General features: G+C 49.8%; 1 protein-coding gene across 4 annotated transcripts in view; it reads right to left on the bottom strand.

Moving 5' to 3' along the window:
• CABIN1 (calcineurin binding protein 1) overlaps positions 1 to 14902 on the bottom strand; it is a 153678-nt gene that overhangs the window by 83965 nt on the left and 54811 nt on the right. For all 4 annotated transcript variants that reach the window (XM_059140630.1, XM_059140632.1, XM_059140633.1 and 1 more), the window contains 5 exons: positions 12385 to 12546; positions 11198 to 11404; positions 10798 to 10943; positions 7227 to 7488; positions 1214 to 1474 (listed from right to left, as the gene is read on the bottom strand). In XM_059140630.1, coding sequence (XP_058996613.1) covers positions 1214 to 1474; positions 7227 to 7488; positions 10798 to 10943; positions 11198 to 11404; positions 12385 to 12546 — 1038 coding nt within the window. The remainder of the gene's footprint in view (positions 1 to 1213; positions 1475 to 7226; positions 7489 to 10797; positions 10944 to 11197; positions 11405 to 12384; positions 12547 to 14902) is intronic.

Raw genomic sequence — 14902 nt, 5'->3', positions numbered from 1 at the left:
CCTTTCAGGGCAACAAGATGCTGTGGATGCAATGTTAAATGACCCCTGACAAGCATGCCCAGCCAGGCCCTGTCTGCACCCTGGCAAGGAAGAAGTGGAAAAAAAGGCCAAATCCATGAAGAAGGGATTGGACAAATAAGTTGATGTCCAGCCAGACTAGAGGGCACATGGGCAGATAAGGAAGCCCACAATGCCTTGCACTACATCTTATCCAGTGAAAAATGCCAAATGACATGCAAAATGACAAGAAAATGTTACTATGTATCTGCACATTAAGTGGGGGAAAGTCTAGAACAAGTACATGCCCAAACTGTGAATAGGGATTACTAGGTTGGGGGGTTAAGATCACTGGGGACTTCAGTTTTTCATTTTGAACACTTCTGAATGTTGGATTTTTATATATTTTTAACTACAAATATGTGTTAATTTTATAATCAGAAAATAAAACCATCAGGGCAGATTCTGCCCCAAACTCCAAAAAGCTTGCTGGGCTTAGGGGACCGGCAGGGACTGGGCATGTGGCCTCAGAAAGGGGAAAGCTGACATGCTCAGGAAGCAGCAAGGCCTGGGCCAGGCCAAGCATATGTGAATCCTCATCCATGCACTCGCTTTCCTCCCTACAAAAGGTGCTGGCTGCAGCCTCCCGGCCTTCCTCCCAGCACTGCCCTGAGCATGGAGGAGAGCATGGTGTGAAGTGCTCAGAAATCATAAAAGCAAATCCAAGCAGTAAACAGCTGCTCTGCTCTTGAGGAGCAGTGCAAGACCCCAAATCTGGGGCCAAGAGAACAGGCTACTCTCCACCACCCCACCCCTCCCCCACCCACAGACCCAGCCTTGTCCCTGTCCTGCCAAGCTGGGTGCTCTGGGCACAGCCTGTGACCTCACTGGGAACAAGGGCACCAGGAGATGCTGTGCCACATCGTTGTCATCACCAAGTCAGGTTCTGGCAACCTGCACATGCTAAAGGGGGAAAGGCAGTTTTCTTCTGGGAAAGACAAACAGAACACTCACTCTCCCAGAAAGGATGGTAAGCACCCCTTAGAAGAGAGAGGAAAGGCTGCTTTAATTTCATTGCACACACAGCTGCTGAACACAGAGAAGTTTCCAACAGGTTGCACAGGAGTCACTGGGACCTCATGACCCAGCCCCAGGGAGACAGAGAGACTGGCCCGCCCAGGCCCAGCTTCCCCGCCCAAGGCCAGCACGGTGTCACCTCCAGGGCCTCCATGGCCAGCTCAGGGGGGTTGTGGTAGTGGATCTTCTTGGGGTAGCGGGCAGCCTCCTCGTGCAGGTAGTGGCCGGCCTGTCTGTAGTGTAGCAGGTAGACGGCAGGCGGCTGCTGCTGCTTCTCGGCGACCTTGCCCAGCATGTAGTGGATGAGCCACTCCTCCTCGTCACCATCACCCTCACACCGAGCTGCCGACGAGAAACAGTGCCTGGCTGTCTCCAGCATGCTGTCGCGCCGGCCCTCCATCTGGAATGAGAGCACGAGACCAGGCTGCCTGAGGCCCAGGGCCCAAACTTGCCCAGGACTGTGCCTTATGCTGCAGGAAGCCCTGTTGCCTTCTTTGCAAAGTTATAATCTTCTCAACAACCCCGACACACAGAAGTGCCATCACCATTTCATAGCTGGGGACACTGAGTGTGTGGAGAGGACATGGGACCTGTTCGTAGCACATCTCAAGTAAGGCACAGAGGTGGATGGACATGTCAACTCCAGTGTCCTTTCTTTTACCGTCCACCTGCAGTATCTGCACTACACAGTCCAGGAGTTTATGAAGGACCTCCTGATCCCTTCTGAAGGTCCCAACTGTGACCCTCACTATAGCTGCACTGAGGTCCTCTGCCTGGGAAGGGGAAAAAGCCTGAGGCCACGGCTGCCGGGAGAACCAGAGCCACCACCAATGTTCTGAGTCCTGCATTGCAGACGATGAGCACTTCATTCTCTCCCCAGCTCACTAGGGTGGGAAAGTGGAGCTGGAGAGGGTGTGTACCCAACACCTGATAACACAGCACTGGAGAGGATATGCACCCCTGAGGTCCCACAGGACTTCATACCGGTCCTCTGCACCCTTCCAGAGGGACCTGGGGTACTAACAGAACGGCAGATTCCTGAGCTCCACCTAAGACCCATGGCCTTAGAGCTGTGCCTCCAGCCACCTTCTCACACTCAAGGGTGGAAACAGTCAGGATAGAGATCAGCTTCTAAGATACTTTCCAACTCAGAGGATCACATTTCCCACTCCCTGTATAAGGGCTATGGGCCAGCACCTAGGTGCTATCCATGTGGAATGTCAGCCATCATTGGCTTGCATCCCTTCCTCCCAGAGCTCCTGGGCTAGGACATAGAATGAAGACTGCCAGGGTGGGGCCAGAGGGGCAGCTGGTCCCAGAACCCCAGGTCTCTGGCCCCTCATCTCCATGGCCCTAGCTCAATAGCCGGGAAGCTGCAACCTTTTCTAGTCTCATCTCAGGGACCAAAGGACAGGAGAGGCTGTAGGCACTGAGCTCTGACAAGGGCGCTGCCAGAGCTCAGGGTGAGAGGGTGAGAGAAGTACCTGTGCCCCACTGTGCAGAGGAAGGCTGCCCCACAGATGTCTGTCCAGCGGACGCTGATCTGTGTGAACCTCCTATAGCAACAGCCCTGGCTGGCTGGGCCAGCACAAAGAACCCTCAGCACTCTGTCAAACCCTCCCTGGGAAAGAAAATTGCCACCTAGGAATCAAGACACCATCAGTGGGTGAGATACGATAGACAGAATCACATTGGAGAGCCAGGACACAGCACAAGCCAAGTCAGTCCATTGTACCCCTCCAAAATGGGATTCTATAGTAGATCTGGGTAAGTAAAAGGCAGCCACTTCACTGGAGTCCTGTTCTGACCGCTTGGTAGCCATGCAGCCTCAACCAAGTCAGTAGCCCTTTGCCCAGCCAGCTCTGCCAGTAAGGGTCCTAAAGCCACCTCCTGAGAAAGGAAGGGCAACTGTGAGGAGCCCCATCTGGTCTGGCACCACACAGATCCCCAACAAGAGGCCAAGCCCCTCCCTCCCCCACACAAAGCACATGCCACCAGAGTCCCTGCCCTCAGTAGGTGTGGCAGTCAGGACACTTCAGGCAGAAGAGGAGGGAGAGCACTAAGGGTCCACTATATCCCAGAACTCTGCCAGACACCCTCACACTACCCGTCCGCCCCTGAGTGAGATGCACTTCTGCTGCCGTGACACCTCATTCACCTCACGGCCAGAGTGCCTGGCCCTGGGCCGGCCCAGGAGAGGGGCTAAGGGGCTAAGGGCTATTGTCAGTTCTCACAATGCTGCCACACAGGAGGAACCATAAGCCCGCTCACAGCCAAAACCACAGCAGGGACATCAAGTTCCCTCCTTAGGCCACACAACTAGAAGGCTCTGGCTGCAAAACCTCTGCCCTTGCCTGAGAACTGACAACAGGGAAACCACCGGTTTTCCTGTAACACACCCCTTTGGCAAGTTTGCAGGCAGAAGCCAAAATGCATAGCTATCAACATGTGTCCTATAGCTCCTCTGATCAGACACAATAAGCCCAAACAGCTCTAGCAACCAATGGGCTGTGTCCCCATGACATACTTCAAAGTAGGAAACTGCCTTAACAGAGGTAGGAAAAAAACCAGGAGGCCACCAGGAGGTAGCCCTGCAAGGCAGTTTTCACCCTGGGGAACAATGCCAAACCTCCTTCCTTCCCTGCCTGCAGGGACACCTGCACACCCAGTGGATTTCCATCTCTCTCCTGCCACCCCTCAACACTCCAGGAAGATGGCCTAGGAGCCCAGTTTCAGGTCCTGAACTACCTGGGCCAAGAGCTTCCAAAGGATCAAAATAGAGTTCAACCGGGCGCCTGGGTGGCTCAGTGGGTTAAGCCGCTGCCTTCGGCTCAGGTCATGATCTCAGGCTCCTGGGATCGAGTCCCGCATCGGGCTCTCTGCTCTGCAGGGAGCCTGCCTCCTCTCCCTCTTTCCGCCTGCCTCTCCGTCTACTTGTGATCTTTCTCTGTCAAAAAAATAAATAAAATGTTTAAAAAAAAAAAAAAAAAAAAAAAAAAATAGAGTTCAACCACAGAGGCCAAGAGCTACGCAGGAGAAAGAATAGTCAAGGGGAAGAGGTGTGCAGGGAGTCAACCTGGGTCTCCTGTCTGTTGCCCACTCTCTGCCTTCCCTGCCCCTTCCTGGGAGAGGCAAAAGTTCCCTCCTCTTGGGAAGCTCTACAAAAACCCTCAAGTACCAATAGCAGAAAGGGCACTCTGATTTCTCATCATATTTACTTCCTGGAAAACCTCTATTCTGCTAAATCCTACTCGGCTTCACAGTTGGGGGTTAAATAAAGAATCCCAAGGTCTGTGCTCCACCCACCCCACTTGAGTCCCAGCAGAGGACAACAGTGTTCCTGGTGTGGGCAGGGAGTTAGCTCCAAGCCGGCTCAGCCCTGGGTGAGCCACGACAGTTCAAACAGCATGGAGCATGGGGCCTCCGCACAGGATGGTCACAGCGAAAGAAGGCTGCATGGCGTGAGCAGAGCACAACAACATGGTGCTGAGTAAATAAGAAGCTCAACGCCATACACAGTGCAACAGCATTTGGGCTAGAAGAAAAGAACAAGTAAATCACAGCATTCCTTCTAGGAGGACATGTATACATAAGAAATAGTGTTTGTTTAAGGTCTGGAAAGATACAAGTCTAACTGTAGGTTGCTCTGAAGCAGGAATGAAGGGACTAGAAGGCGGGGTGGGGAGGAGCCAAAAAGATTTTAGTTTTGTCTTTACTGTGGCAATTGTTTTAAAGAAGGTGTTCCTTGTATAACTGAAGAGGGGTTTCTATAATGGAGGAGATGGTTAAAACAAGGGCCATGCTCCTCTCCTCTCGCCCATTTTTCTTCCAGGGTTTGGCCTTGGCACAGAACTCAACACCGGCCCTTGCCCCATGGCTACACTACCCTTCTCACCACCTTTGTCCTCTGCCACCGGTGCCAGGCTTGTCCCCAGGATACCATGTCTAACCCACCCAGGGAGCCCACTTCTGACTGTGAGTCCCTGATGGGACCTTTTAACGTGCTCCCCACTCCCCCTGAAAGAGGTTCTGATGCCCAGTAACGTGTGGGTTCACGCACGCTGGGTGGAGAAAGAGGGAAAACCTTAGGGCTGGAGTGCCCTGAGTCCAGCCCTCTGAGACAACCCTCCGGGTGCACGGGCGGTGGCATGCAGAGCTCATGGGAAGATGAGGTCACTGGCATTTCTCAAACAACAGCCCGAGGTACAGCCCCAGGTTGTGTTTCCGGTTCGCCCTTGTGAAGCATGGGTGACATGCGGAGACTAAGAAATATGTGGAGAGAGAAAGGGATTTCAGCCTTTTTGAAGCTTTCTCAAAGTGCACTCCAATGTCAGGCGGGACCTCGTGTGGGAATTCCGAGGCCGCCATGGCTGTGGACACAGCAGCAATAGCAGTCACACCAGCACAGGAATGTTCAGGAATGTTCAGATTCTGTTGGTACTCTTCCAGCATAGCCCCCTAACACTTTCACTGACACTCATCCCCACCCAGCTTCCATTCTGTAGTATGTCTCTTGCTGATTTCTGCACCCAGTCTGATGGTATAATACAGATCTACAGCAAATTTAAATGGCAAATGTTGACAAAAAATGTGGGATTTCATGAAGTTGATGAAAGTAATGTAGACAAAGCCTTTATGAGCACCAGGGACATTTAACATGGTTGACAACCAACCAAAGGGAGGACAACTGTTCAAGGAAGAGACCATAATACACTCTTCTAAGGCACAAAGACATCAGAGAATCCTGTGAGAGGGAAGCAGCCCTCAAATATTACTGCCGAGGTAGCTGTCTAAATTTATGCTGCCGAGGTGAAGGGACATTATAGCATGCTATTGTAAAACTACTGGGAAATTAAGTTCCCTGCAAACCAACCAAACTCAGTCCTTCTTGGTTCCTTTGAAAAATTAACACAACCTTGCAATTATCACCAAAATCCTAGTAAGGTAAGATTTAGGAGTTATTTTCATTATTATTTAATTACTAAGATAAAGTCCCAACCACCTTTTGGCACTATTCACTAGGCTAACTGAGCCGCACTGTGAGTGGATCAGCTTTGTGACCCTTTGCTAGGAACTGCCCTCAAACAGCAGCCCCGCCCCCTCACGCTCCTGCTAGTGGGTAGGGATGCCACCCAGGTACAAAAGGGGCCACTGGGGGCGGGTGACATTTATATCATTATTACACTCCCATTTATGCTTTTCTGTACCAACTGAATTTTTAACACTTAAGGACACCTCACTTCTATATAAAATCAGTAAAAGCAACAAAGAACTGTTACTTCCTTGCACAAGCCTAGAACTTCCCCTACTTAGCAAAATGTGGGAAGGTCAGGGTCATCAGGAGGCCAAGCACTCTGGAAGCCTGTGACCTGCCTCTGAAGGCTCATGGGTGCCGGTGGGTAGGGGACAGGGCATGAAAACAGGGGCCTAAACTCAAGGATGGAGGGGCTTTCAGGATGGCAGCACAGCCATAGTTGAGAGTCTCACTGACCAGGCTGCTCTCACTGAGTTCCCATAACAATCCAATGGAAGCACTAACAAGGCCATTATCTTGTTTGGATTGTGACCACATATAATCACTGAAAGAAACAGGGCCCTTTAGCACTCTGCTCTCCTAGAATCCCTTCTGGACCATGCCATCTTATTGCCACACCAGCCTTAAAGATGTCAGTGGGACTCCTTCACTTCTATCTCAAGGAGCCAAGGGTGCCCTGCTCAACAGAGACCTCAGGCCAGACACCCAGCAACCCGCACTAGGGGAACTCCCTACCAAGACAGACTTCAAAATTCCCAACACGGAGTTAAAAATTTTACAGGGACTCAAGAACTTCCTTTGAAGGAACGGGGAAGAGACAGCTACTTCTGGTGGCCAACACCCCTCCCGGCCTTTCCATTGCCAGGAAACTGATGGCTCACCAGCCAGATCACCAGACCTTAGCCCCAAATACCCCCACACCAGACTAGGTGTCTAAAGACCAAGGACCAACTGTCACTGACCATAGTTAGCTTCAGTCTCACAAGGAGAATCATCTGTGAGCTCCCAGCATGGTTGTGAGGACAAGCGCAAGGAATGGATAGGACAGAACTTTGCCACCTGAGGGCACTTGAGTCAGATGGTGGGATGGCGGTCCCTCTGCAGAACCCCTCCTCACCTGCTGCACAAGCTCAGGGGGCAGCTCAGCTCTCCACTGCTTCAGCTGGCGTGAGGCAAAGGAGTGCAGGGCGTAGGACATGGTGCCATACTCGATCCACAGGGACAGGTTGGAGCTGTCAATTTCCAGGGCCCGCCGGAAGCAGTTCAGGACAGGTGTGGCATGCTTCCAGATGGGCCCATCACTCTTCAGCTCATTGGAGTTCAGCTTGTCTTGAATACGACTGGCCCGGGCCAGAGCCATGCCTGCCCAGGAATCAAACCTGTGGTCACAACAAAAGCGCCAGTAAATACACTGCTGCCCTTACAGCACTGAAGACACAATAGCCTGCAGGGTGGCGATCCCAGGTCTGTGGGAGCCTGTCTCCCAGGCCAGGGCCCAGAGCCCAGCTCCACCACCCAGCGACTCCATGTCTCTGAGCTATGAAATATGGCTAAGAAAACCCACCGCAATGGGGCACCTGGGTGGCTCAGTCCGATAAGCATCTGCCTTTGGCTTGGGTCAGATCCCAGAGTTCTGGGATGGCGCCCCACATGGGACTCCCTGCTTGGCCGGGAGTCTGCTTCTCCCTCTCCCTCTGCCCCTCCTCCTGCTCCTTCTCTTTCTCTCTCTCTCTCTAGTAAATAATAATAAAAATCTAAAAGAATAAAAGGAGAAAACCCACCTCAAGAGAGCAGGGCTGCTGGGACAGCACAAGACCTGAATCTTAGGTCATCTAGCACCTCACAGGCACTCAGTAAGTGTTCTAAGAGGATCCCCACCAATTTGAGCCCAAATTGTGCTCACATGCACGGTGGGCTCTTGGACTCTGCTCCCCTTTGCTTCCTTGCCTCTGATGGGAAGGAAAAGGGGTGCTTTATAAGGCACTGCTCCTCCAAGACAATAGGAAGGCTCCCATCCTGCTGCCTAATCCCTCACTGGTAGCTCCTGCCACCAACACACTCACTGACCAAAGCCATGGCACAGCCGAGACCCCGAAAACACAGCCATGCAGCTTCTGCATGGTTCTCCCTCTGGCACCTTGACCACATTCTGCCCTCTCCAGCTCAGTTCCCAGCAGCAAGATGGAGAGCGGGGGAACCACAGGATGGCTAAGACCCTAGTGCTCTGAGATCGCCTGAAAGAAAGTGGTAGGGAAAATGCAAAAGGTTCTCTGAGATGGAGACCAAGGCTAAGAGGATTTCTGGGCACTTGGGAGAATGGAATTTTCTGAGTGCAAGAGTATACAACAGAAAAGGCAGTAATCACATGACAGATGCTACCCTCCCTGAATAATAACAATTCTTGACCCACTGCTACACAAACTTTAAAACTGGCCAACTGCCTTCCTGGACTATTTGACAGTACCAAGGTGTGGTAGGGACACAGCAAACTTATGAAGCTCACACATGCTTCTACCATACTCCAGGCACCTGGAGATGAGAAAGTGCAATCAAAGGAGCAGTAAAGAGCCCTAAAGGCTTAGATGGTATCAGGAGATAGCAAAAATGAAGGCTTTGGCCCCTGTGTGGAGGTTCCAAGTGTACCCTTTCCTCCTCAGGACCTGGGGGTCCAGGGCTCTGTTCAGATCACCTCCAGGAGGTAGCACAGGAGGAGGTGTCAAGCTCCCCTCAGACGGTGGGAACCCCATCAGGGACTTTCTACCAGGGCCAGCTCCTTCCACACTGAGGATTTTCCCCTCTTAACTCCTCCCAGAGTGCCTTCACAAGCCCCTTTGCCCTTGCCTTGAGGGAAAGACCACACTACAGTGTATGGCCAAACGCCTGCATGAGTACCAAAATGGAAACTACTACCTGCAGTCACAAATGTAAGTAACCAAGAATACAGACACATCATCACAAAACCTCAAAATGTTCCTCTATGTGTTAACAAAAGCAAAGTCCTGATGTGGGTTCTTGATTCTAGCAGAGCAGCACACAATCCACACTCGGGAAATGCTGACCCACAGGGACAATGGGGGCCGGCCCAAGGGCCAGTGATGCCATGCACTCAGGAGGAGGAAGTGTCCAGAACCTGCGTGCTGGGCTTTTACTCATGTGGGGCAGATTTGTTCCTAGCACTAGGCCCAGAGTTGTTTCTTTGGCAGAGGGATGAGCTGTCTTGGGGCCTAATCCTTTCTTGCCCCCTCAAATGCCACTCTCTGAAACACCTGGCCAAGGTGCCCCAATCCCAGCTGAGCCAGAGCAGATGAAATAGTGAAATGAAGACCGGTCAAGAAAAGCTGTTGCTAGCATCCTCGAAGACTCTGTTTTCCCCATAAGAACCACCAACATACACTGGCCAGAACACTCCACCATCCACCCAACTGTCATGGGCTTCACCTGTACCTAGAGGGTTCAGAAGATTTAAAGAAAAAACCAGTATCTGATCTTCCATCCTAACTAGCACAGAAGAAGAGACTGAGCCCAAGTTTTCCCTGACATCTGCTTGTTAGGGAGGGAATGAAGGGGGTCCAGGACTGGGCCACCAAGCTCCTCCTGGCCCTGGGGCCAATCCTCACATCCCACCTCCCTGGGAGGGCTCTTGGCAGGCTGAGCCTGGCAGGTTGATACCGTCCGAAGAAGTGTATGTACAGGTTTGAAGGAGGCCCAGTTGAGCTAACACGAGCCTCATCTTATAGCCCAAGTGGCTACTGGGTGAGAGGTCCCACACCAGGCTCCTACCTCCCCACGGACAGGTGGGTTTTATCACCCTTACCTTTTAGACATGGAGAGAGCAGCACAAAGGAGGTGACTGCTCACTATCTAGAGCTGTGAGCACTCAGCCAGCCTGAGCATGGCTCTGCTCCATCACACTGGCCCACAGTGACCCCAGAGAGGACATCCAGGGCCACTGGCACATGGCTCCCTGCCTGGAGGAAAGCAAAGGCTGAGCAACAGGGGGCTCTGGGAGAACCTTTCCCACAGGCTACAGAAGTTGTGTCAACTGGTTTCTCCATTCAGATCCCAATCCCTCCCCTAGGCTAGGTGAATCCTGACAAGGGGGAGCTCTCCAGTTTCACCTGAGGGTGGGCAGCCACTGTGGCCTGGCCCCTGAGTACTTACCTATAGATACTACTCTGGACCCTTCAGACACAAATCTTACCTTGACCCAAGGCTAACCTCCTAGGTGTAGTAGCCATGAGGAAATGTTCCCTCTCAATCAAATGAACCAGACTTTATGAGTAGGGCCCTTATCCTAAAATAAGGAAACAACCATAACTAAAGACATGTAGAACACATCAGCCCACTTTCCAGGGCTGGCAGCCAGGAAAAGAAGCAGCATACAACCAACAGGATGGAAGCAGGGGGCACTCCCTTCCCCTGCTGGCCTGCATCCAAACAGACTCATACCTTCTCTGATCCCAACGCTCATCCCAGGTATCTTCTAGAAAGAAGCCTACTTCATTGCTCTTCTTTTTATGAAGAACTTGCCTTTCCCCAAAACTGCAGAGTGCTAAACACACTTTCTCATTTGTTTTTCCCTGGTCTCTTTGCTAGAGCAGGGAAACCCCAAACTGGCCCAGTGAGGAGCTTGCTGGGCTGGAGTCACCCCAGCCCTCCCTGCCTGGCCCAATGCCCAGGTCACTGACCGGTTGGGGCAGATGCAGATGTCATGCATGTAGAACTTGATGGCCTTGGACTGCTCCTTGTTTTTAAAATGGTAATCAGCCAGGAGGTAGTAGAGTTCATTCACCACTGGAGGGGAGGGGTCGGCTCCTTCTGGGAGGCAGGGTACCTAGCAGGGGAAGGACCAAGGATAAGGGAGAGGGATTCAGGGTCTCAGCTGTGACCAGTCATGCTGCTAGTCCATTGGACCAATTGGACCATTGGTCCAATGGACCAGGACCATTCATATTAGCACAGGATAGACTCTAGGCTTCTCATGGCCCTGACCTCTGGTACAGAACAAGGAAAGAAGCCAAGGTGCATAAGCAGCAGTGCTGGAGGAAAAAAATGACAGGACACAGTCCCATCACACTCAGTTCCTACCTCAGCCGAGGCACCCTCAATGTAGGCGGAGACTTTGTCCAGGCTCAGCGCTGGCCTTTCTGTGCGGGGCACAATGGTGGCGATTCTCTTCAGAAGGTTGGCCAAGTCAGCAGACACTGTGCTAGTCTTGTAGCTGTCAAATTCAGGAAGGGTCTTGGGCTTAAAGTACTCGAACATAAACAGGGCATCCTCCCATATAAGGTCGACCTTGAGAAAAGACAAAAAGCAGATCACAGTGTAGTCAGGGCAAAAGCAGAAAGGGAAAAGTTCTTCCATGGAAACAACACAGATGAGGTTACAATATATTAGAGTATAAAAAAAGACTTGTACACCCTTACAAATGTGCGTACCCACTGTAATCCCCAAAACCAAATGTCTAAAGAGCACACAAGTAAACTGGCATGTGCCTGGCCTTTATAAAGACAAATATTGGAAACTGAGGGCCGCACTCTGTGAACCCGTGTGGCCATGCCAGAAGGTAGGTTCAGTCATGAGTGGGGACTGTGGCCAGGCCACAGACCCTCTCGTTGAGCCTCAGCTGTCCCACAGCTTGTTCTGGACGAGGGTGGTTCTGTATTCTGTATGGTGCCCTGTGGGTGCCCTGCCCAAGTAGCTCCTATTCAGGGGATAGAACTGGTAAGACTGGAGAATAAATGATGAGCTGTGAGGTCATATACCCAATACTGCTCTGAAAATCAAACAGGAACAAATGAAAACCTCTAATGAATTATTTGTATTACCCAAATTAGAAAAAGAAATCCTTTGAAAATTGCCATGCCACACTTTTGAATGATTAGGCAACATCTGTGAAGGAAGTCTTTGCAAGGAAAATCCTTTTTCAGGGTGCCTGGGTGGCTCATCAGCCTTCGGCTCAGGTCATGATCCCAGGCTCCTGGGATTGAATCCGAGATCAGGCTCCCTGCTCAGTGGGAAATCTGCTTCTCCCTCTCCCACTCCCCTTGCTTGTATTTGAGCTCTCACTCTCTGTCAAATAAATTTTTAAAAAGCTTTTTTAAAAAAAGAAAGAAAATCCTTTTCCTGTGATCAGACTATGTCCAACTATCCTCATTCTCCTGGTGCAAAAGCGATGTGTCTGAGGTCCTTTGAGAGAGCTCAGAGCCCTTGCTGCTCTGACCCCCACTCCTCTGCAAATGGGCAGGTGCAGTGGGTTGGGGCAGCTCCCTCACCTGCTGGGCCGAGTGCTCCTCCAGGTACCTGGCTTTGCTCTTCTTGCTAGGAAAGCTGTACAGACAGTAGAAGCACTGTTCCAAGGCCGTCTCCAACTCCTCCTTGTAGGGGTGTGTGTCTTCAGAGGTGGACGCAGCGAGTTCCTTCTGAAGAACTCGTACCTGTGGTAGGCAGGAAGAGATGCCTGAGAAGGCCCATAGCTTCCCTGGCACAGCGGGACCCCAGGGAGACCACCACTCTGTCAATTCTGTTGAACTGAGGAAGCTGTGTCTGTTGGACCTGTTTCCTGGAAAGGGCCTATTCTACTCACAGGAGCCGTTCTGGGCCCAGCTCTGACAGTGACCTCCTAAAGAGCTTCCTGCCAAACTGTCTTCCTTCCAACATGCCTAGTCAATATCTACCAGCTGCTAGAAGGGGATATTATACGTCCTCTGGGAACTTCTCTACTTATTTGTTGGCCATTCATTTGCTTCTCAAATATTTACTGAGCACCTCCTTATGCTAGGCACAGTGTGAAACAGTCCAGAAGCTCAGATTCCAATAGAGGAGCAGTTAATTAAGCAAGTGGTTATAATGCAACATTGTAAATCCCATTAGGGCTGAGGGAGTTTGAGAATGACTCCTCTCTCAGCATAAAATATAAAAATACAGCAGAAAATATATCCAAAGAAATAATATCCCAAATATATCCAAAGCACAAAACATAGCCAAAGAAATAATAAATTATCCTCTCAGATAACACTGAACATAAGTCAGTTAAATTAGAAATCAGTACATAAAGGTAGCAAATACCAAATGTCAAAACTTAGAGCATGCAGCTAAAAACATACTTGGAGGAAACATAACCTTCAACACATGTACTAAAAGAGTGAACACTGTCAATGAGTGGCCATCCAAGCACAGTGTAGCACAAGGCCTTTCCCATATGCTTCTACACATAGGTTGAAAAAGACTCAGACCTTAATGAAGGAAAGATGTTACTTGAGGGATGGTTTAAGCATGGTGCAATTTCAGGGGGAGATAAGCATGTAGTGTTTCCCATAAGTTTCACACATAAATTTATAACACATCTTCATAAAAGGAAGAAGTGAATGGGGTGCCTGGGTGGCTCAGTTGGTTGAGCGTCCAAATCTTGATTTCAGCTCAGGTCATGAACTCAGGGTCATGAGATCAAGCCCTGCACACTCAGCAGGGAGTCTGCTTGAGGATTCTCTCCCTCTGCTTCTCTCCCCGCTTGTGCATGCTCTCTCTTGCTCACTCTCTCTCAAATAAATAAATAACTTTTTAAAGATTTTATTTATTTATTTGAGAGTGAGTGAGCAAGCGAGCAAGAGAGTGAGAGTGCATGCATGAGCAGGGGGCAGGGCAACAGGAGAGCTGGAGAAGCAGACTTCCCACTGAGCAAGGAGCCTGACTTGGGGCTCAATCCCAGGTCTCTGGGATCATGACCTGAGCCAAAGGCAGACACTTAACTGAGCCATCCAACTGCCCCAATAAATAATCTTAAAAAAAAATTTTTTTTTAATTTAAAAAAAAAGGAAGAAATTACTCGAAGGATGCTTTAAACATAGTGTCCTTTCAAACAATTCAGCAAATGTCTTTTCACACAGGTTTTTAAACACAAGTTTGTAAACACATCTTAATATCAGGAAGATGTTACTGAATGACCTTATACAAGATGCTGAGCACATGGTTTTTTCCAATGCTCCTGTACTTAACTTAGAAACACTAATACCTTAACGATAGCAAGATGTGGAAAAAAAAAAAAAAAAAAACAAGAAAGAGGGAAGGCTGAAATAAGCTTTCACCACAATTAAGTTACAAAAAACACAACCTACATCTAAGTATTAATGTGGCAATTAATGACTTAGAAAGCAAAGGGAAAAAAAACATCAATAAACCAATAGCTGATAGCTTGGAAAATATTTATTTATTTATTTATTTTAGATTTCTTTATTTGACACAGACTGAGCCAGAGAACACAAGCAGGAGTAATGGCAGAGGGAGAAGGAGAAGCTCAGTAGGGAGCCTGATGCAGAGCTTGATCCCAGGACCCTACGATCATGACCTGAGCCAAAGGCAGACGCTTAACAACCCAGCCACCCAGGCCCCTGAAAAAGCTAATTTAGATAAGCTTCAGGAAAGACTGGCTTATAAAAAAGGAAAAGAGGAAGCACAAATAAATGATTTTAGCACTGAAACAGAGGGATAACCAGAGGTACCACAGAGACTTTTTAAATCATAAGCATACTTCATGAACAACTTTACGCTTATGTGGACACTATTTCAAAAATATAATTGGCTTAACAAAAGAAAATCTAAATAGGTGTAGAATCTCCAAAGAAAGGGTCAATAGTTTAAAATTTATTCTCCCCCCCAAAAGAAGAGAGAGAGCTCAAGGCTGGGGTGACACACTTCGGCCCAGGGGGCAAATCCTCCCACTGCCTATTTCTGTATAGCTCAGAAGCTAAGATTGGCATTTACATTTTTAAATGATTGGAAAAAAAAAATAAGCAA

The sequence above is a fragment of the Mustela lutreola genome, chromosome 11 (assembly GCF_030435805.1).
Source record: "Mustela lutreola isolate mMusLut2 chromosome 11, mMusLut2.pri, whole genome shotgun sequence".
In the NCBI taxonomy this organism is placed as follows: domain Eukaryota; kingdom Metazoa; phylum Chordata; class Mammalia; order Carnivora; family Mustelidae; genus Mustela; species Mustela lutreola.
Note: the sequence above shows the minus strand (reverse complement) of the source record. Positions and strands in the feature narration are given on the sequence as shown.